Source organism: Dendrobates tinctorius, unplaced genomic scaffold (assembly GCF_039654945.1).
Source record: "Dendrobates tinctorius isolate UK_male_01 unplaced genomic scaffold, ASM3965494v1 ptg000115l, whole genome shotgun sequence".
Taxonomy (NCBI): domain Eukaryota; kingdom Metazoa; phylum Chordata; class Amphibia; order Anura; family Dendrobatidae; genus Dendrobates; species Dendrobates tinctorius.
In genome coordinates, this window is record NW_027361783.1 from 9,689,135 (window position 1) to 9,709,772 (window position 20,638).

At 46.1% G+C, this 20,638-nt stretch overlaps 1 protein-coding gene across 7 annotated transcripts in view; it reads left to right on the forward strand.

Annotated features, from left to right (window-relative positions):
• The window catches only part of FBXO15 (F-box protein 15), a 198,923-nt gene that overhangs the window by 51,602 nt on the left and 126,683 nt on the right, over positions 1-20,638 (forward strand). For all 7 annotated transcript variants that reach the window (XM_073589998.1, XM_073590002.1, XM_073590000.1 and 4 more), the window contains 2 exons: positions 10,878-11,123; positions 14,652-14,861. In XM_073589998.1, coding sequence (XP_073446099.1) covers positions 10,878-11,123; positions 14,652-14,861 — 456 coding nt within the window. The remainder of the gene's footprint in view (positions 1-10,877; positions 11,124-14,651; positions 14,862-20,638) is intronic.

Below are 20,638 nucleotides of genomic sequence, written 5' to 3' on the forward strand. Positions count from 1 at the left end.
GGATTGTGCAGACGGCACTTGAGAGCAGAAACAGGCGGTGTTGTAGGCCGGAGGAAATACTCATAACAGAGTGGAGACAGAGGGCAAATCAGAGAACATATTAAATCAGAGGTAGTCAGAAGTTGTAGGCAGCAGGAGAGTTTGCCGTACACACAGCAGGGGATCAGCTGACGTTACCGAACCCCACTTACACATGAGCGAGTGTTTTGTCTGTGTGGACAGCACTTCTGAGCAACAACGGGCGTTGCTGTAGCCCAGGAAATAAAGTTCAGGTCATAGAAACATGAACACAACAGGAGACCTGGATCCTGTTGCCAGCCAATTATTTATTCTGGAAGAGGACTGGCAAATTCAGGTGAGATCCAGGCCTTGTTCATTTTCACAAAAGTAAGCCGGTCAACATTATCGGCGGATAGTCGCGTGCGACGGTCTGTTACCACACCACCTGCAGCACTAAAGACACGTTCCGATAATACACTGGCAGCAGGGCAAGCCAGCACCTCCAATGCATACTGGCTAAGCTCTGGCCATGTATCCAGCTTAGCCAGTATGCATTGGAGGGACAAGTAGTCTGTCACCATCTGACGGAAATGTTGCCTCCTGCTGACTGGAGCCGTCTGTGATGGTGTAGCCGTTTGTGGCTGTCCCACAAAACTTTTCCACATTTGGGCCATACTGGCCTTGCCTTGTCCTGCGGCACTGCCTCTGCTACCTCTTTGTGCAGAGCTTCCTCCATTGCCTCTATCCACATGGCTGCTTTGAAAAGCACTACCAGCAACACTTGTGGGGGGAATGGAGAACATGATGGCCTGCACAAGTGTTTCTTGGTACTCCTGCATTTTTCGCTCCCGGTTCAACTGTGGTATGAGGCTTTGTAAGTTGTCCCGGTAGCGAGGATCTAGGAGGGTGTACACCCAATAATCAGCTGTGTGGAGAATGTTGGCGATGCGGCGGTCATTTAACAAGCACTGCAGCATGAAATCAACCATGTGCTGCAGACTGCCAACTGGACCGGAAACGCTGTCCCCAGCTTGAGGCAGCATCTCTGCCTGCTCAGCATCACCCCACCCTCGCTGTACACACTGACTACTAGAGCCTTGTGTACCTCCCTCCTCTGGAGAGATGTGTTCCTCCTCCTCCATTGACTCCTCGTCATCCTCCTCACTAAGTGTCCCCTGCCTGGGCCTTTGTGTGGAAGCACGTTGCGCAGACTTGCCAGAAGCAGATGGCATTTCTGACTGCTCATCCTCGACCTCTTCAAAAACCTCCTCACTTAGTGCTTGTAAGGTTTTTTGAAGCAGACAGATGAGGGGGACAGTCATGCTGATTAGTGCATCATCTGCACTGGCCATCCGCGTGGAGTCATCGAAGGCACGCAAAACTTGGCAGATGTCCCTCATAGTGGCCCACTCAGTGGTGGTGAAGTGTGTCCGGCGTACAGTGCGACTTGTTTGCGCCTGATGCAGCTGGTACTCCATTACTGCTGCCTGCTGCTCACACAACCGCTCCAACATATGTAACGTTGAATTCCACCTGGTGGGGAGGTCACATATGATGCGATGTTCTGGCAGGCGGAATCGGCGTTGCAGAGATGCAATGCGCGATCTTGCCATGCTTGAACTCCGCAAGTGAGCACACTCTAGGCGAACCTTGTGCAGCAGTGCATCAAGATCTGGATAGTCCCTCAGAAAGCTCTGCACGACCAAATTGAGCACGTGTGCCAGACATGGTGTGTGAGTGAGGTTGCCTAGGCCCAGAGCTGCCACTAGATTTCGGCCATTGTCACTCACTACCAAACCTGGCTGGAGATTCGCTGGCACAAACCACACATCGCTCTCCTGCTTGATGGCATTCCAGAGCTCCTGTGCTGTGTGACTCCGATTCCCCAAAGAAATTAATTTAAGGACGGCCTGTTGATGTTTGGCCACACCTGTGCTCATATCTGGCCTAACAGGCTCACGCAGTGCTGATTCCGAGGAACTAGAGTAGGAGGAGGACTCAATATGTACAGACTGCATTCCTGCAATCCTTGGAGTTGGCAGAATACGTACAGAGCCACTCTCCAGATCTGTACCCGGCTCCACAACATTGACCCAATGGGCAGTGAGGGAAAGGTATCGTCCCTGTCCATGGCTACTGGTCCACGCATCGGTGGTCAGGTGGACCTTGCTACTGACGGCATTTAGTAGCACATTTTTAATTTTTCCCTCCACATGCTTTTGCAGGGCAGGGACAGCTTGCCTGCTGAAATAAAAGCGGCTGGGCACATTGTATTGTGGAACTGCCAATGACATAAAGTTCTGGAAGATGTCAGTCTCCACCAGCCTGAATGACAGCATCTCAAGGGCCAGTAGTTTGGCAATGCCGGCATTCAGAGCCAGTGCTCGGGGATGGTTTGCCGAGTATGGCCGCTTTTTCTCCCATGCCTGTGCTACCGATTGCTGGTGAGTGGCCTGGGAGTGTGCTGATGACTGCGAACGTGGTTCAGTGGGTGGAATTTCACTGGGTCTCTGGACAACAGTGGCAGTGGTTCTTCCATGGCGTTCCAGTGAGGAAGCCGAACCAGCTGTGTGTGAGCTGGAGGAAGAGGCCCCAACACGAGCTGAAGAGGTGGTAGGTGCTGCTGAAGGTTGGCCTACATCTTCAGTGTGTCTGTGTAACTCCACCTCGTGCTTGGTACGCACATGTTTCCACATATTTGTGGTATTGAGGTTGGTCACATTTTTCCCTTGTTTCCCTTTCTGATGACACAGCTTGCATTTGACAAAGCAAATGTCATCTGCAACTGTGTCAAAAAAAGACCACGCACTGCAAGTCCTGGGAGCGCCCGTTTTGTGTTTTGGAAGAGGATTGCTCCTCACGGGTGCCAAAGTGGAGGCTACAGGCAACCAAGTCTGCCCCCGCCCTCTCCCTCCTCTTTTGGCCGTTCGGGGAATCTCTTCCTCAGAGCTGCTCCTACCACCTTCTTGTGGCTGACGCCATGATGGGTCAAGGACCTCATCATCTCCACTCCCCTCTTCAAGCACCGGCTGGTCCTGGGTTGTCTCGCCAGCACCGTACGCACCAGAAATTGGCAACTGAGTCTCATCATCATCAGATGAGCACTGAGGTGTGCTGACAATAGGCACTGGCCCACCCGCCTCTTCAGATTCAGAGGGACAAAGCAGTTGCGCATCACTGCATACTCCCTCTTCTTCACGCTCTAGAATGCTGCTTGGCTGGCCACCTCTTTCCAAGCCAACAGATTCTGAGAACAGATGTAAAGATTGAGATGGCTCCTGTCCAGGGCTCTCAGACTGCCTGGGCAATTTGGCAGGTGGTGAAGAGACAGATGGTTGCTCTTCAGTGCTCTGGCCTTGGGAGGATGCGGAAGTCATTGAAGTGGATGCGTTAGCTGCCATCCATCCGACAACGGCTTCAATTTGTTCGTCACGCAGCAGTGGGGTACGGCGAGGTCCTACAAAGCTGCGCATGAAGGACTGTTGCCTGGTAAAAGTGGGGGATGCCGGGTCACTGGTGGCCGCAGCAGACACCGAATCCCCACATCCTCTCCCTGCTGAATCCCCCCGTCCTCTCCCTGCTGAAACTCCACGGCCACGACCACGTGCCTTACTCCCTGCCTTCTTCATCTTGGTAGACTGATAAAGATAGGCAGAAAAGTAAAAAAGGGGTGGCTTAGTGTTCTTATTCCTGAACACCTGCTAACCAGTATAAGAAACACTAATTTGGCTAAGAGTGTGTGTACTACACTTTAATATGATCTAATGTGGCCTAGACAACTGTAAAGTGGAGTGTTTGGTGAACTTTATTTCCTTTTTTTTGGGTGGGGGGAAAGGAAAGGATGTGACCAAAGTTTGAAAGCTATAGTATCACAAACTTTTTGAAGCGATTACAATGCAGGAAGCTAACCTACAATGCAAATTGATGAGGCTCCAAAAAATAGGGTGATGCTAGCCTGGCTGGCCCTGAAGGGCACAAGCCAGCAAAAAGGCTCCTCTATCTAATCCTATATAGTGTTTGCAACCAACCAATGACAATGGATGCGGTTGGAAGCACACTAATATAGGAGCAAAAATCTGGCTAAATTAGCTGCAAAAAAAAGACTATGTATGAGGCAGTGACGCACGCTGAGCGGACTACAGCTAGCGGTGGCTGTAGAACACACTGCAACGTGAGCTGCACTCACACACAGAGAGACCTATCAGACAGCCAAAAACAGTGCAGAGAAATGGGCTATAGCACTGAAAGGCTGCTGAAAGGCTCCGCTGTCCACTCCTTTAGTGTTTGCAACCAACGTATATGGATACGTATGGAAGCACACTATATACAGGAGAAAAAAAAAGCAGCAATAAAAGAAAAATGTGTATGAGGCAGAGACACACGCTGGCCGGCCTACAAGCAGACGTGCCTGCAGGACACACTACACAGCGTGGGTCTGCACTCACACAGCCCTTGCAGACAGCTGTGAAAACAGCGCTGCTAGGGAAAAGCAAGCTACAGTGGTGGTTTATGTAGCCTGGGTTAAGCACTATATGTTTTGTGGAATCGCTATTTCTAACTGTCCCTCACAGTCTTCAACAGCAGCCTGTCCCTAACTGAATTCACAGCAGAGTGACCAGAAATGGCGGCTGCAGCGCTTTTTATAGTGCATCATGACATCATTTCAGCAGCCAATCACAGCCATGCCAGTAGTTAACATGCCTACATGCCTAACAGGATGTGCTCACACTTCTGAGGATCCCCATTGGCTGAATCAAATCGAGCGGGCTCCTAGCATTATGGGAACTTCCGATTCCGGTATTCGATATGAAAAAAGTATCGGAACTAAGTATCGGAATTCCGATACAGCTAATATCGGCCGATACCCGATACTTGCGGTATCGGAATGCTCAACACTATCGAAGACATGTCAGTAGTTTATAGAATAAAAGAGCAATTTATATTTTACTCAAAAATATACCTATAAAGAGAAAAATCAGACCAACTGAAAATTTTGCAATGGTATCTTTTATTTTATGCCGGAGCTGTATATTCACACACACACACAACTCTGGCAAAAATAAAGAAACCACTTCCAAATGTTCAGTTTGTCTGATTTTTCTCTTTATAGGTATGAGTCGCCCCTCACACCCAGGGCAGTGGGATACTCGGTACCGGGCCGGTGTCAGGGGGAATGTGTGTCACAGCAGCGGTGACCCGGTCCGTGGCCCTGGGGCGCCCAATATCAATGGTGGTGATGTTAATGGTGTTAAAATTTATGGAATAGTTTGTGACGCCACCCGTGGTGTTTGGCAAGTAAGATGTTGAGCCAACGCTGCATGCAGATCCACTGGGACTGATGGTGTGGTGCAGCAAAGATGGTGTAGCTCCCCACAGGTGGAGCTGTAGTCCCAGGGCAGAGTAGGTGCAATGGATGAGGAGAGGCGCAGAATGGTATAGATGTTGTTACCCAGATGTGGCGGTGCTGGAATAACTGGAGGACACCAGAGTATGCAGTTCCAAAGCTTTACTCACTGTTTGCAGTTCACACAACGGCCTGCCTCCGCACTGTGTTCTTCGGGTCAGGGCCCCAGCCAACTGCCAGGCAGGGTAGGATTCTCCCCTCCACACTCTGACAATATGTACCTTACTGAATGACTCTTCCAATGCGCCTTTAGGTGCGAAGCACTCCAGTGCTTAGTTACCCTGGAATGCCTCTCTCTAGGTGTTCCTAGTCTCTACTTGTATGACAGACAGCTGTAGCCTGCTTCGGGGACTCCTCTCTGTGTCCCGGCTCACTATCCAGTTGCTGTTGTGTCCCAAGTCTATGATGGGAGTAAGGCGTTAGTGGCTCACTACTCCTCCGGTGTCTGTTGCCGGACATAAAGATCCAATCAACCTCGGGGACTGGGCCCCGGCCTTTGCGCTCTGGACTGGAAGGGTTCTCTCTCTTTCTCAACCTGCTTCCCACCTTCCTTCTATTCTCCTTCGTTCCGATCTGTTCTATCTCTCTTATGGAATCTGTAGTCTCCAGTCTACGTCTCCTTCCTTCTGTTCCTTTCCCGTGCCAGCTGGCTCAGGTCACTGAGGCAGCTGCAGCACTCCTTCTTCCATCCCTCTTCCAGGGATCCTCCCTCCTGTCTGAGTGACTTCCTACTCCACTGACCTTCTGTCTGACTGACCTGAAATCCTACACCTTCCCTCTCTTTTATAGCTAACTCCAGCCACCTCCCCAGCACCTCTCGTGTTATGAAGCCAGGGACCACAGAAGGCACCCTATGACCTTTCCAGCATAAAGCATGGATGGATCCCTGCTGAACTCTCCTGTATGTGGGGTGCAGGTGTTGGAATGTGAAAGGGGGGTTCCCAGCCTACCTGGATGGTGGGGTACCACACCTTAGGAGAAGGTGCAGTACCTCTGTGACGACTGAAGCCTCAAGGGCGCCATATACCCCCCGTTAAACACAGCACGTCCGCGGGCTGCAAGACAACAAAAGTACAATACAGGAACACACAAAAATTTTAAATGCTGTTTACCAATACTTATCTAATCTTCCTATTGTAGGAGGCACATTTTTTAAACGTTACAAACAGGCTAACTTCCTATCTTAGTATCAAAAATTTTCTTGAAGTGCAATTCCTAGTTCAAAGTACAATTATTCTTTCATTTTTCTCTCTCTCTAGTACACATTTATTTTTTCTACTTTCACTGTCTCTTCCAGACGCAAGACACTGACCTCAAATACCTGGTCTGTCACCTGTCACTTTCAATTCTTTATTCAATTCTCACATTCTATCTCAAAACTTTTCTAATTTTCTGTATCAAACATGCTATAAAAGACATTTACTTTTCATAAAACACAACATTATCTGTTCTATCTCTCATATGGAATCTGTAGTCTCCAGTGTACGACTCCTTCCTTCTGTTCCTTTCCCGTGCCAGCTGGCTCAGGTTCCCAGCCTACCTGGATGGTGGGGTACCACACCTTAGGAGAAGGTGCAGTACCTCTGTGGCGACTGAAGCCTCAGGGGGCGCCACAGGTACATTTTTTAGTTAAATGTAAATTGTTCTTTTAGTCTACAAACTTCTGACAAATTGTCTCTGAATTTCCAAGCAATACATTGTTTTTTTTTTTTTCTGAAAAGGTAAAAAACAAAACAAAACCCCAGTGCTTTCAGACCTCAAACAATGCAAAGAACAATGTCAGGGTTTTGATGTGGTGGTCTCTTAATTTTTTCCAGAGCTGTGTATGTACGTTATGTATATACAGCTATGGAAAAAATTAAGAGACCATCACATCAAAACTCTGTCATGGCAGCCCAATCTCCAGGAGCAGTGTGAAAGACTGGTGGCAAGCATGCCGAGACGCATGAAAGCTGTTTTTAAAAATCACGTTTATTCCACAAAATATTGATTTCTGAACTCTTCCTGAGTTAAAACATTAGTATTGTTTCTAAATGATTATGAACATGTTTTCTTAGCATTATTTGAGGTCTGAAAGCACTGTTTTTTTTAATTTTGACCATTTTTCTTTGTCAGAAAGAAATACAAAATTGTTTGCTTGGAAATTCGAAGACGTGTTGTCAGAAGTTTATAGTCTAAAGGAACAATTTACCTTTTATCCAAAAATATACCTATAAAGAGAAAAATCAGACAAACTGTACATTTGAAAGTGGTCTCTTAATTTTTTATTTACTACAGGACATTCTGCACCATTCATATGAGGATTCTCCAGTAATGGGCAACTCCTTTGAATTCACTACAATTAACCCCATTCTGACATTTGACGTACTATCCCTTCCATGTGCCCTGGGCCCGTATGCCCATGGACGGAATAGTACGTCATAGTGATCAGATGCGCTCACGAGGGGAGCGCAGCTGATCACTGACGGGTGTCAGCTGATTATCACACTGCTGTGATTATTTCACGACCCACTCCCGGCACATTAACCCCTGGCACCTACGATCAAACATGATCCCAGTGTACCGGGGTTATAGGGAAGAATGGCACAGGGAGGGGGATCCCTGCGTGCTTCCCTGAGCCCCTCGGAACAACGCGATGTGCTCGCATTGTTCCGAGGGCATTCTTCCTGCAGGCCCCCAGATCCAAAATGGCTGCGGGGGCCTTCCGGATCCTGCAGGGAGGCCGATTGCTCAGTGCCTGCTGAGAAAGCCTCCTGCACTGCCTGTCAGATTGGTGATCTGACAGAGTGCTGTCTAAACTGTCAGATCAGCGATCTAACACAATATAGTAATGTCCCCCCCCGGCACAACGTAATAAAGTTAAAAAAAAAAAAAAAGTGTAAAAATAATTTTAAAAAAATTCCTAAATAAAAAAAAAAAGCCCTAATTGTTTTTTCTGTAAATAAAATTAAACATATTTAGTATCGCTGCATCCGTAACGACAAGCCCTATAAAACTTTCCCACTAGTTAACCCCTTTATTGAACCCCTTCAAAAAATAAAAAAAAGGCAAAAAACAATGCTTTATCATCATACCGCCGTACAAACAGTGCAATAACACGCGATCAGAAAGACGGATATAAATAACCATGGTACCGCTGAAAACCTCATCTTGTTCCGCAAAACACGAGCCGCCATACAGCATCATCAGCAAAAAAATAAAGAAGTTAAAGCTCGCAGAATAAAGCGATGCAGAAATAATTATTTTTTTATATAAAATTGTTTTCATTGTACAAATGCGTCAAAATATAAAATAAGATAAATGAGGTATCGCTGTAATCGTACTGACCCGAAGAATAAAACCGCGTTATCAATTTTACCACACGTGGAGCGGTGTAAATGCCCTCTCTCCAAAATAAATTATTGAAATGCTGTTTTTTGTTCATTCTGCGTCCCAAAAATCGGAATAAAAATCGATCAAAAAATGTCACTTGCCCGAAAATGGTACAGTAAAAATGTCAACTCATCCCGTAAAAAATAAGACCTCCCATTACTCTGTGGGTCAAAATATGGAAAAATTATAGCTCTCAAAATGTGATGATGCAAAAACTATTTTTTGAAATAAAAAGCGTCTTTTAGCGCATGAAGCTGCCAAACATAAAACCCTGCTATAAATAGTAAATCAAACCCCCCTTTATCACGCCCTTAGTTAGGGAAAAATAATAAAATAAAAAAAGTGTTTATTTCCATTTTCCCATTAGGGTTAGGGGTGTGTTAGGGTTGGAGTTAGAATTGGGGGGTTTCCACTGTTCTGGCACATCAGGGGCTCTCCAAACGCGACATGGCGTCTGATCTCAATTCCAGCCAATTCTGCGTTGAAAAACTCAGACGGTTCTCCCTCCCTTCCAAGCTCTGCCATGCGCCCAAACAGTGGTTTACCCCCACATATGGGGTATCAACGTACTCAGGACAAATTGCATAACAACTTTTTGGGTCCAATTTCTCCTGTTACCCTTGGGAAAATAAAAAAATTGGGGGCAAAAATATAATTTTTGTGGAAAAAAAATGATTTTTTTATGGCTCTACGTCATAAACTTCTGTGAAGCACTTGGGGGTTCAAAGTGCTCACCACACATCTAGATAAGTTCCTTGGGGGGGTCTAGTTTCCAAAATGGGGTCACTTGTGGGGGTTTTCCACTGTTTAGGTACATGAGGGGCTCTCCAAACGCGACATGGCGCCCGATCTCTTCTAGCCAATTTTGCATTGAAAGTCAAATGCTGCTCTTTCCCCTCCGAGCTCTGCCATGCGCCCAAACAGTAGTTTACCCCCACATATGGGGTATCAGCGTTCTCAGGACAAATTGCATTATAGCTTTTTGGGTCCTGTTTCCCTTGGTAAAATAAAGATCATTTTTGTGGAAAAAAATATGATTTTTTAATTTTACAGCTATATGTTATAAACTTATGTGAAGCCCTTGGGGATTCAAAATTCTCACCACAAATCTACATAAGTTCCTTGAGGGGTCTAGTTTCCAAAATGGTGTCATTTGTGGGGGGTTTCCACTATTTAGGTACATCAGGGGCTCTCCAAATGCGACATGTCGTCTGATCTCAATTCCAGCCAATTTTGCGTTGAAAACGTCAAATGGCGCTCCTTCCCTTCCGAGCTGTGCCATGCGCCGAAACAGTGGTTCCCCCCACATATCAGGTATCAGCGTACTCAGGACAAATTGCACAATAACTTTTGTAGTCCAATTTCTCCTGTTACTCTTGGGAAAATAAAAAAATTGGACCTGAAGTATTTTTTTTGTGAAAAAAAGTTAAATGTTCATTTTTTTTAAACATTCTGAAAATTCCTGTGAAGCACCTGAAGGGTTAATAAACTTCTTGAATGTGGTTTTGAGCACCTTGAGGGGTGCAGGTTTTAAAATGGTGTCACTTTTGGGTATTTTCTATATTTTCATATAGACCCCTCAAAGTGACTTCAAATGTGATGTGGTCCCTAAAATAAAATGGTGTTGTAAAAATGAGAAATCGCTGGTCAATTTTTAACCCTTATAACTTCCTAACAAAAAAAAATTTGGTTCCAAAATTGTGCTGATATAAAGTAAATATCTGGGAAATGTTACTTATTAAGTATTTTGTGTGTCATAACTCTGTGATTTAAGGGCATAAAAATTAAAATTTGGGAAATTGCGAAATTTTCAAAATTTTCGCCAAATTTGTTTTTTTTTCCCACAAATAAACGCAAGTCATATCAATGAAATTTTACCACTAACATGAAGTACAATATGTCATGAGAAAACAATGTCAGAATCATCGGGATCCATGGAAGCGTTCCGGAGTTATGACCTCATAAAGGGACAGTGGCCAGAATTGTAAAAATTGGCCCGGTCATTAATGTGCAAACCACCCTTGGGGGTAAAGGGGTTAATGTGTGTGTATATATAGGGAGCTGTGCTGCATTTTGACTGAACCCTTTCATATGTTCTCAGCGTAACTTGGTATAAAATTTATCTTTCACATCTGAACCGTACTCATTGCTGGAAACTTGACTCTACGAACCTGCTGGAGAAGAAATTAAGCGGAGCCATGCTTTCAGATGTAGATCCCGGTTACTGGAAGAAGGTCTATGTTCGAGAATTGATAATGACCAGAGAGAAGGAAATTGCTCAGATAATAAAATCTGTAAAGCGTAACACTTCTAGAGACAAGCCAGTTAATATGGAAAAGGCTGTAAAGTAAGTGGCTCCAGCATTTGTGATGACTGTATTAATAATATTCTAATATGCTTTTCACTGGGTCAGGAATATCCTGATTTTGTCCCACATGATTGTACAATAGGGAGGACCTTATTGTAAATGGAGAAGAGAGTACATCTGGTGCCCCCATTCATGACAACAAGAACAGAGGGCTTTGGTGTAGGGAAGGGCACTTGATTCAAGTGCACAGCAAGTTGTTAGTATCGCTGTTCAGGGAAAACTATTAGGACACGTTCCAATGTTCAGGATTTGGTCAGTATTTCACATCAGTATCTGAAATCCAAAACTAGGAGAGGAACCATGAGAGAAAACGTACACTAGAAACACGTGCACCACTTCTGTATTTCACACCCACTCCTTGATTTGGCTTACAAATAATGATGTGAAATATTGACCAAATACTGAATGTGAAAGCGTGGCCTTAGAGGAAATTCACGAAGGACAGAAACACTGTGGATTTTTCTTGCAAATTGACATATGAAAAAAAACTAGTATGAATACTGTACAAAACAGGTCAAACGCTGACCACATTTTGTGTCAGTAAATTGATCTGTCATGCTGACTTTTAAGGGGGCTTTACACGTAGCGATATCGCTAGCAATATCACTAAAGCGTCACCGATTTTGTGACGTAGCAGCGATATTGCTAGCGATATCGCTATGTGTGATACTTACCTCCGACCGGCTCCCCCGCTGTCTGTCGCTGATCGCATGAGATCGCGCAGGTCCATTTCTCGTCGGACGCTTCCTGCTGGGCTTGCTGCTGGCGCCAACGAGCGACGCGTGGACGCGGACGGAGGAAGTCAGGATCGCCGCGTCTGAAAGGTAAGTACGACCGCTGCTGCGTCGCTGGTGAGATCTGCCTGTTTGCCAGCTCACTAGCGACCATTTAGTGATGCACTAGCGATCCTGTCCGGGTCATATCGTGGTCGGGATCGCTGGTGCTTCGCTAAATGTAAAGGGGCCCTTAGACCTGCGGTGTGTCATTTTGGAGAACCTAAGATAAAAGCAAAATTTGCAAATACCCTGTAGTAAGTAAATAAACTGTTAATTACATGTACAATTACTTAGTTAGGATACTTGGTTAACATTGTTTTGATTAAAAAGAAATGTAAAAGCCAAGCCACCATGACAAGATGTAACCAAATCCGGACTGTACCTAACTTTTGTAGTTCACCTCACTACGTCAGCCGAAATAAAGATAGATGGGAGCAGAGAAGAACCTGGGTCCTGGCTGTTCAGACAACGGCCAGTGGAAAGCTATATAAACAAATAGAACAGCCTAAAAGAGGGAGTCACACCCCGTTTTTTTTTTTTGTCTTTGGTTTAGTTTTTTGTACTTTGTACAAAATGGATGTGATTCCCCTTCTGTTGGCTGTTCCTTTTGTTTATGCAGCCTTCCACCGTCAGGTGTCTGAACAGTTGGGACCCCGGTCGTGCTTTGCCCCATCTGTTTTAATGTCTGCTGACATATACAGTTGTGGCCAAAAGTATTGACACCCCTGCAATTCTGTCAGATAATACTCAGTTTCTTCCTGAAAATTATTGCAAACACAAATTCTTTGGTATTATCTTCATTTAATTTGTCTTAAATGAAAAAACACAAAAGAGAATGAAGCAAAAAGCAAAACATTGATCATTTCACATAAAACTCCAAAAATGGGCCAGACAAAAGTATTGGCACCCTCAGCCTAATACTTGGTTGCACAACCTTTAGCCAAAATAACTGCGACCAACCGCTTCCGGTAACCATCAATGAGTTTCTTACAATGCTCTGCTGGAATTTTAGACCATTCTTCTTTGGCAAACTGCTCCAGGTCCCTGATATTTGAAGGGTGCCTTCTCCAAACTGCCATTTTTAGATCTCTCCACTGGTGTTCTATGGGATTCAGGTCTGGACTCATTGCTGGCCACCTTAGAAGTCTCCAGTGCTTTCTCTCAAACCATTTTCTAGTGCTTTTTGAAGTGTAAAAAACAAAGCTATAAAAACTCGCGCTGTAGTGTACAACTAAGGGTTAAATTCCACCAAACCAGTTTTTATATGCCAAGACTAATGTCTCAAACTAGACTGAGATAAAGGATGTGTTACCTTTCAGGCATGCACTGGCATAATGGCACTGGAATTCCAAGAGCGGTGTTTAGCAGACAGGGAGTCTGCTAAAGGGAGATTGCTAATGCAATCTAGCCCCCTGAGCGCTCTGTAGTGCTCCCTAGCCTGTCACGTGATTAATCACGTGTCTGTGACGTCACGCAAGGATGTTTGGATGTTAGTCGAGGTTCTTTATCCAACATCCGCACAATCTTGCGTTGAAATCTCTTGTCAATTTTTCTTTTCCGTCCACATCTAGGGAGGTTAGCCACAGTGCCATGGGCTTTAAACTTCTTGATGACACTGCGCACAGTAGACACAGGAACATTCAGGTCTTTGGAGATGGACTTGTAGCCTTGAGATTGCTCATGCTATCTCACAATTTGGTTTCCCAAGTCCTCAGACAGTTCTTTGGTCTTCTTTCTTTTCTCCATGCTCAATGTGGTACACACAAGGACACAGGACAGAGGTTGAGTCAACTTTAATCCATGTCAATTGGCTGCAAGTGTGATTTAGTTATTGCCAACACCTGATAGGTGCCACAGGTAAGTTACAGGTGCTGTTAATTACACAAATTAGAGAAACATCACATGATTTTTCGAACAGTGCCAATACTTTTGTCCACCCTCTTTTTATGTTTGGTGTGGAATTATATCCAATTTGGCTTTAGGACAATTCTTTTTGTGTTTTTTCATTTAAGACAAATTAAATGAAGATAATAATACAAAAGAATTTGTGTTTGCAATCATTTTCAGGAAGAAACTGAGTATTATCTGACAGAATTGCAGGGGTGTCAATACTTTTGGCCACAACTGTAGTGAGTCAAACTACAAGAGTTAGGTACTGTTCTGACTAGGGTACACCTTGTTGCGGTGGGATGGCTTTTACGTGTTTTTGATCACAATAATATTACTAAAGTACCCTATGTTATTTACTTGTACTATTACAATTTACTTACTTTACAAAACGGTATTTGCACATTTTTTTTAATCTTAGGTTCTGATTGTTAAATGGCCACAGTGTGAATGGACGCCTGTACCAACTTTTGCGCTGGCTCAATTTTTTCAGATGTTAGCATCATTTCGTGTTGCAGAATGTGAACACATTTGCTGTGGATTTTTCTTCCCTGTTGACTTTATCAAGAAAATAAAAATCCACAATATTATTTACTGGGAATTACCCAAAAATCAGCAGGAACATTGTCAAATGCAAACAATTCTACAAGATACATGGGAATCGTAAGAAAAAATGTCAGCAAGCCCCTTTTTGATTGTTTGATTGTACATGAAGCAAGCTAGATTTTTCTTTTTTTTTCATCTAAAAATCAAAATCCAAGTCCTTATGCTCCATGACTGTGGGGTTTGTCTATCCCTGATGTGGAGGGCACCTGTTCACTGTGTTCTTTGCTCTTTTTTACAGGATGTCTGGCCTGATTTTTGCCCTTACCTTTCTGGACAACCGTGGGAAGGAAACTGTGATCGAACAGACGAATGTGCATTTCAGGGATAGTTCTGTTACTGTGACATGGAATAGTTATATTTGGCCCGAATTTCACTCCCTGACGAAGCTTCAGCTCCATGGGATCACACCAGTGCTAACAGATAAACGCTTGAAGTCTATCAGGAATGGGTGCGTATGATACTAGCAGAATTCACTATGGAATTGAATGAAAATGTTCTTTAGTTTTCTCATCTTGTAGTCAGCTGTCCAGCTGTAAAGGGATTGTTCCCTTGCTGTACTCCCTTTCCCTGGGTCCTTCAGTGAGTCTCTGCCTCTGCTCCCGGCATGGGGCATTGGTTGTGAACGTTGACGTTACTTTGACAGCATGGTAGCCAATCGGTGAGCTCACTGGCTGGATGAAGGGTATTTTCTCCCTCACCCATGACAGCACCACGGAGAGAGGGGATCCGCCCTTCAGGGACAGGAACCTACAGATAAAAAGGGCGGTACCTCTCCTCCGCCTTCAGTTGGGTTCCTGTCCCTGACGGAGGGACCCACAGGACGGTACCTTTCGTGTGTCCAGGATCCGGGGCCGGCCTGACCGGTGGTGGCAGCGGGAAGGCCCCTGCCTCGGGAAGGTGCGGTGCCCGAAGCCGCCACTGCTGGGGCCCATGCGGGCTGCCGGGTGAGCGGGCGGGAGTGACGCCGGAGCCGCCGCTCCGGAGAGGAAGTCGGGGCTCGTGGGGACCCGGTAAACATGCGGGCGGCGCCGGGTTACAGAGGTGTACCAAGATGGCGGCCGCCCCGGAAGTAGAAGCCGGCTTCCGGGTCCCTAGAACCGGCGCATGCGCAGGAGCGCTCTCCCGGGACCGCGGTGCAGGGGTGACGCCAGCCGGGAAATTTTAAAATGGTGGCTGCACAAGCGCTCCAGGCTGGAGGCGATCCTGAAGGGGATAGTGACCAGCAACAGGAGCAGCAAGCCAGGCAGCAGCTTTAGCAGCAGCAGCACCACCACCACAATCATCGTCAAAAGAACGCAGTACAGATGGTCGTTCCAGTAGTCACTCCACGCAGCATAGCACGTCAGCTGCAAGGAGCAAATCGCCACCAGGAGTGCAGCCTATTCAGGACCTGACTCCATCTCCCGAATCGATACCTGCAACCGCATACCTTTGGGTGAGTGATCTTCGTGAATGTTCACCATTGTATTAAAAGTTCCATTTCCCTTACTAGGGAAAGAAGGGGAAAAGAAAAGGGGTGCCCCACTTGTGCTAGTCCCCTACCTATTTCTTGAGAGAGTGGTTCTACACCTCAGAGCCAGCTGCCACCTTCACCATCTCACTCTGCTGCGGACACCAGGCAGCCAGAGTTCAACACCAGTTTCAGCAGTGGCTTCAAGCCAGCTGGTAACTCCACCAGGTTTCTGCAGTGGCTTCACAAGACGCTATCACCAACACCTGCCTAGACCATGTGACCCCATGGGAAAAGGGAATGGTCAAATGATCAGGGGCCAAAAACTGCTATAACCCCAGTGACCACCGGGGGCAAAAGCCAAAGCAAAGAAAACATCGAGTGCAAAAAAAAACAAAAAAAACGGAACCATTAAATTGGAGGTCAGAGTGCCCTTATATCCCTTAAGCATAGGGACAAATCAAAAAAAAAAAAAAAAAAGAGAAAGACACAATAGTGATTTCCCAGTCAGATTCCTCGACATCGGGGAGAAATCACGTCAAAACCCTCAGATTCCAGTTCCTCATCCTCAGACGAGGAAACAGAGGGGCGTCACTGCTTCCCCCTAGACGAGGTGGACAAACTAGTGAAAGCGGTAACGTCTACCATGGGGGTGCTGGACCCTAGGCCGGATAAAACAGTCCAGGACATAATGTTCGGGGGACTGGGCCAGAAAAGGCGCGGAGAGTGTTCCCGCTAAATGAAAATGTGCGGGGTCTAATCAAAAAGAATGGGATAAACCGGACAGGAAAAACACCACGGTCCCTTCCCTTAAAAGGAAATATCCCTGTGAGGAAAGGGGCCCGAAGCTCGATGTAGCTGTCGCAAAGGCCTCAAAAAAAAAAAAAAAAAAAAAATTTTGCCCTCCCCTTTGAGGACATGGGCACCCTCAGGGGTCCCCTAGATAAAAAGGCAGATACCTTTCTTAAAGGTGCATGGCAGTTAGCTGGAGGTAACCTCAGGCCAGCCATAGCGGGACGCCAAGCGATAAAATCCTAGACTCTATCCCAGTAATAAGGGGAGCGGCTGCCTTCCTAGCGGACTCATCCGCAGACTCAGTCTGGTTATCGTCCAAAGCAGCAGCACTCTCAAATGCAGCTAAGAGGCCCTTTCGGAATAGAAAGTTTCTTTTGCGGAGACCACCGAGAGAGCAAAGTGGGCTGAGAAGAGATAGAGGGTTCCTCCTCGGCAACTTGTCCTGAGACAAAAAGCCCTCTAGGTGACAGTTTGCTCAGGGTGGGGGGAAGGTTAACCCTTTTTTCTCCCAGCCTGGAAAAGAATATCAAACAACCCATGGACAGTAAACCCCTAATCCAGGAGGGCCTAAGGATAAACTTCTCTCCCTCCCGCCTCAAAAGTATGTAATGACTCCGCTAAGATCCAGTATGCAAGAGCAGAAAGCCCTAGGAAACGAAGTCCTAAGCCTGGTAGAAAAAGGAGCCCTCCAGGAGGTTTCCCTGCAGGGAAGGGGCAAGGGGTTTTACTCCCCTCTTTTTCCTGGTGACCAAGCCAGGCGGCAGGTTTCAGACAATTATAAATTTAAAAAAAAAAAAAAATTTTTTGGAGTCAATCAGGTCCACCACCAATCTCGGTGTTGGATCTCAGCGACGCCTATTATCACATCCCCATTCACAAAAACTCCAGGAAATATCTCAGGTTAGCTGTCTCGATAAAGGGCGAGATAAGAGAACTCCAGTATAGAGCCTTGCCATTCGGAATATCTGTAGCTCCACGGGCAGAGATGATGGCCCATATAAGGGAGCAAGACATAATATTAATCCCGTATCTGGACTATTTTTTAATAGCAACCAGCTTGGTTCAAAAACGCTGGGAACAGGGGGACAGAGTGATGGGCACTCTGCAAGGCCTGGGCTGGCTCCTGAATCTAAAAAATCAAGATCAGAGCCCAGCAGAGTACAGGAATTCTTGGGTCTAATATTGGACTCAAACATTCAAGAGTGCCGCCTCCCAGACCGCAAGAAGGAGAAAATCGCTCAAATTGTAACAAGAGCCATCCAAACTCCCTCCATGACATTAAGAAAAGCGATGTCACGACTAGGTTCTCGCTCCGCCTGCCTGCCAGCAGTCCAATGGGCTCAGTTACACACGAGAGTTCTACAGTGGGATGTACTAGCCAACTAGTCTGCAGTAGGGGGACACCTAGAGGGTCGTATTACCCTAAATTCAAAAACTACTCATTCCCTAACCTGGTGGAAAAGCCAAGACAACCCTTCCAAAGGGATCCCCTGGGTAACAAAAAATAACACACATAGCTACCACATATGCCAGTCCCACAGGGTGGGGAGCACACATGAACAACGAAGTGGCCCAGGGTACGTGGGGAGTTCAAGAATTAGAAGCCTCCTCGAACCAGTGAGAGCTCTTAGCAGTGGGCTACGCATTAGTACACTTCTTACCCCTGCTCCGGGGTCATCATGTCCGCATATTTCGGACAATCGAGTCACAATAGCATATATAAATCATCAGGGGGGAACCAGGTCCCGAGCCCTAATGGAAACATTCTCCAGAGTCCTCAAATTAGCAGAGGCAAACCTGCTATCTCTGTCACCACTACACATCCGGGGCACGGAGAATCAAAGGGCAGACTTTCTAAGTCGCTCCCAATTATGACAAGGGGAATGGGTCCTAAAGCGGTCCGTTTTTCGGCAGATTGAAAAAATGTGGGGGGACCCGGGCATAGATCTGTTTGCCGACTTCAGAAACAAAAAGTGGAAACTTTCTGCTCCATAGACCCCAGGGGGAATCCTCTAGCTCTGGACGCCTTCATACTCCCATGGACATGGGGCCTAACATATGCCTTTCCCCCGATCATGCTGATCCCAGCAGTGTTAAGAAAAGTCAGGGAGGATGGGGCAGGAATGATTTTAATAGCCCCCTTCTGGCCCAAAAGAACCTGGTTCTCCTGGCTAAGAATATTCTCTCTAACTGACCCATGGATCCTCCCAGATCTCCTGGACCTGCTATCGCAGGGGCCAGTGTTACACCCTCAGGCAGGGAGATTCCATTTAACAGCATGGAATTTGAGAGGGCACTGATGAGAGACAGAGGAATTTCAGAGAACCTGATAACTACACTACAAAAAAAAAAAAAAGAGAAAAAATTCTTATCCACTTCGGAGGTAAAGGTTCAGGATGAGGTTCACATTGACAAAATCCTAGAATTTCTACAAAAGGGCCTAGAACAGGGTCTAGCGGTCAACACATTAAAGGTACAAGTAGAGGCCTTGGGCACCTTTATAACCATAATGTGGTAGGTAATCCCTGGGTGACAGATTACTAAGGCCGTATCCAGATCCGGGCCGATAGCTAATCAAAGATTACAATCATGGGATCTAAATCTTGTACTATCCACGCTAACAGGCCCTCCATTCGAACCTATTCACTCAGCATCCCTAAGAATCCTGTCGTTAAAAACAGTGCTTCTTTTGGCGCTAACATCAGCTCGCAGAGTGAGCGATATGCAAGCTTTATCAGTAGGGCCACCTTTCACAAAGATTCTAGATGATAGGGTCATTTTAAAGCCTGACCTGGCATATCTACCCAAAGTGTCATCACACTTCTATAAGTCCCAAGAGGTAGTCCTTCCTTCATTCTGCCCAAATCCTAAAAAGAAGGGAGAAGACAAATTCCACACCTTAGACGTGATGAGGTGCCTAGTGCAGTATCTAGAGGCCACCAAGAAATGTAGGAAGGAAGGCTCTCTCCTTGTGTGTTTTCAGGGACCTTGGAAGGGACTCAAAGCATCTAAGAGTACCCTGGAAAGGTGCATAAGGGATGCGATTGCCCTGGCATATTCATCCAGTGAAAATACCATTCCGGAAGGGTTGAGAGCCCATTCCACAGGAGTGATGGTGACCTCATGGGCTGAAAGATCTGAGGTATCAATAGAAAAAATCTGTAAGGCGGCCACCTGGTCATCACCTTCGACCTTTTTTAGGCACTATAGATTAGATCTAGCCTCTACGTCTGACCTGACCTTCGGGAGTAGGGTCCTTCAGGCGGTGGTCCCTCCCTAAGCTACCAATCTCTGTAATTCTCTCCGTGGTGCTGTCATGGGTGAGGGAGAATAGCTTAGTTACTCACCGATAACGGTGTTTCTCAGAACCCATGACAGCACCCGCTTATTCCCCTCCCCTTCACGAGTGTGGTGGGCACGTTTTACTGTTAGTAGAGTGTTTCCGTTTAGACACGGTGCTTCTGATAATAAGCAATATTATAATGTTATGCATATATTTCTGTTGTCTAACTAACCTGGAGACCCTCTGATGCTCTGTAACCAACTGAAGGCGGAGGAGAGGTACCGCCCTTTTTATCTGTAGGTTCCTGTCCCTGAAGGGCGGATCCCCTCTCTCCGTGGTGCTGTCATGGGTTCTGAGAAACACCGTTATCGGTGAGTAACTAAGCTATTACTGAATGCCCATCTCCGAGTCACTGAGCTCACTGATTAGTTACCATGCTGTTGATGTAACGTCTGTCACGCACCCTTTGTTAGACACCAGTGGTAGACCTGGGGAAAATGGGCAGAGCACAGTTTTTTTTTTTCTTTAATCAAAATGCAGCATAGGATGAATTATCTTTGAACAGGAACAACTCCTTTAAGCCCACGATATTAAAAAAAAAAAAATGTTCTGGTCCGACAGCTATCTCATCCATACATAGGAATGCTTATTTCGGCTGAGCAATCCTGTGTTCTCTATTGGAGAGCTACTGACATAC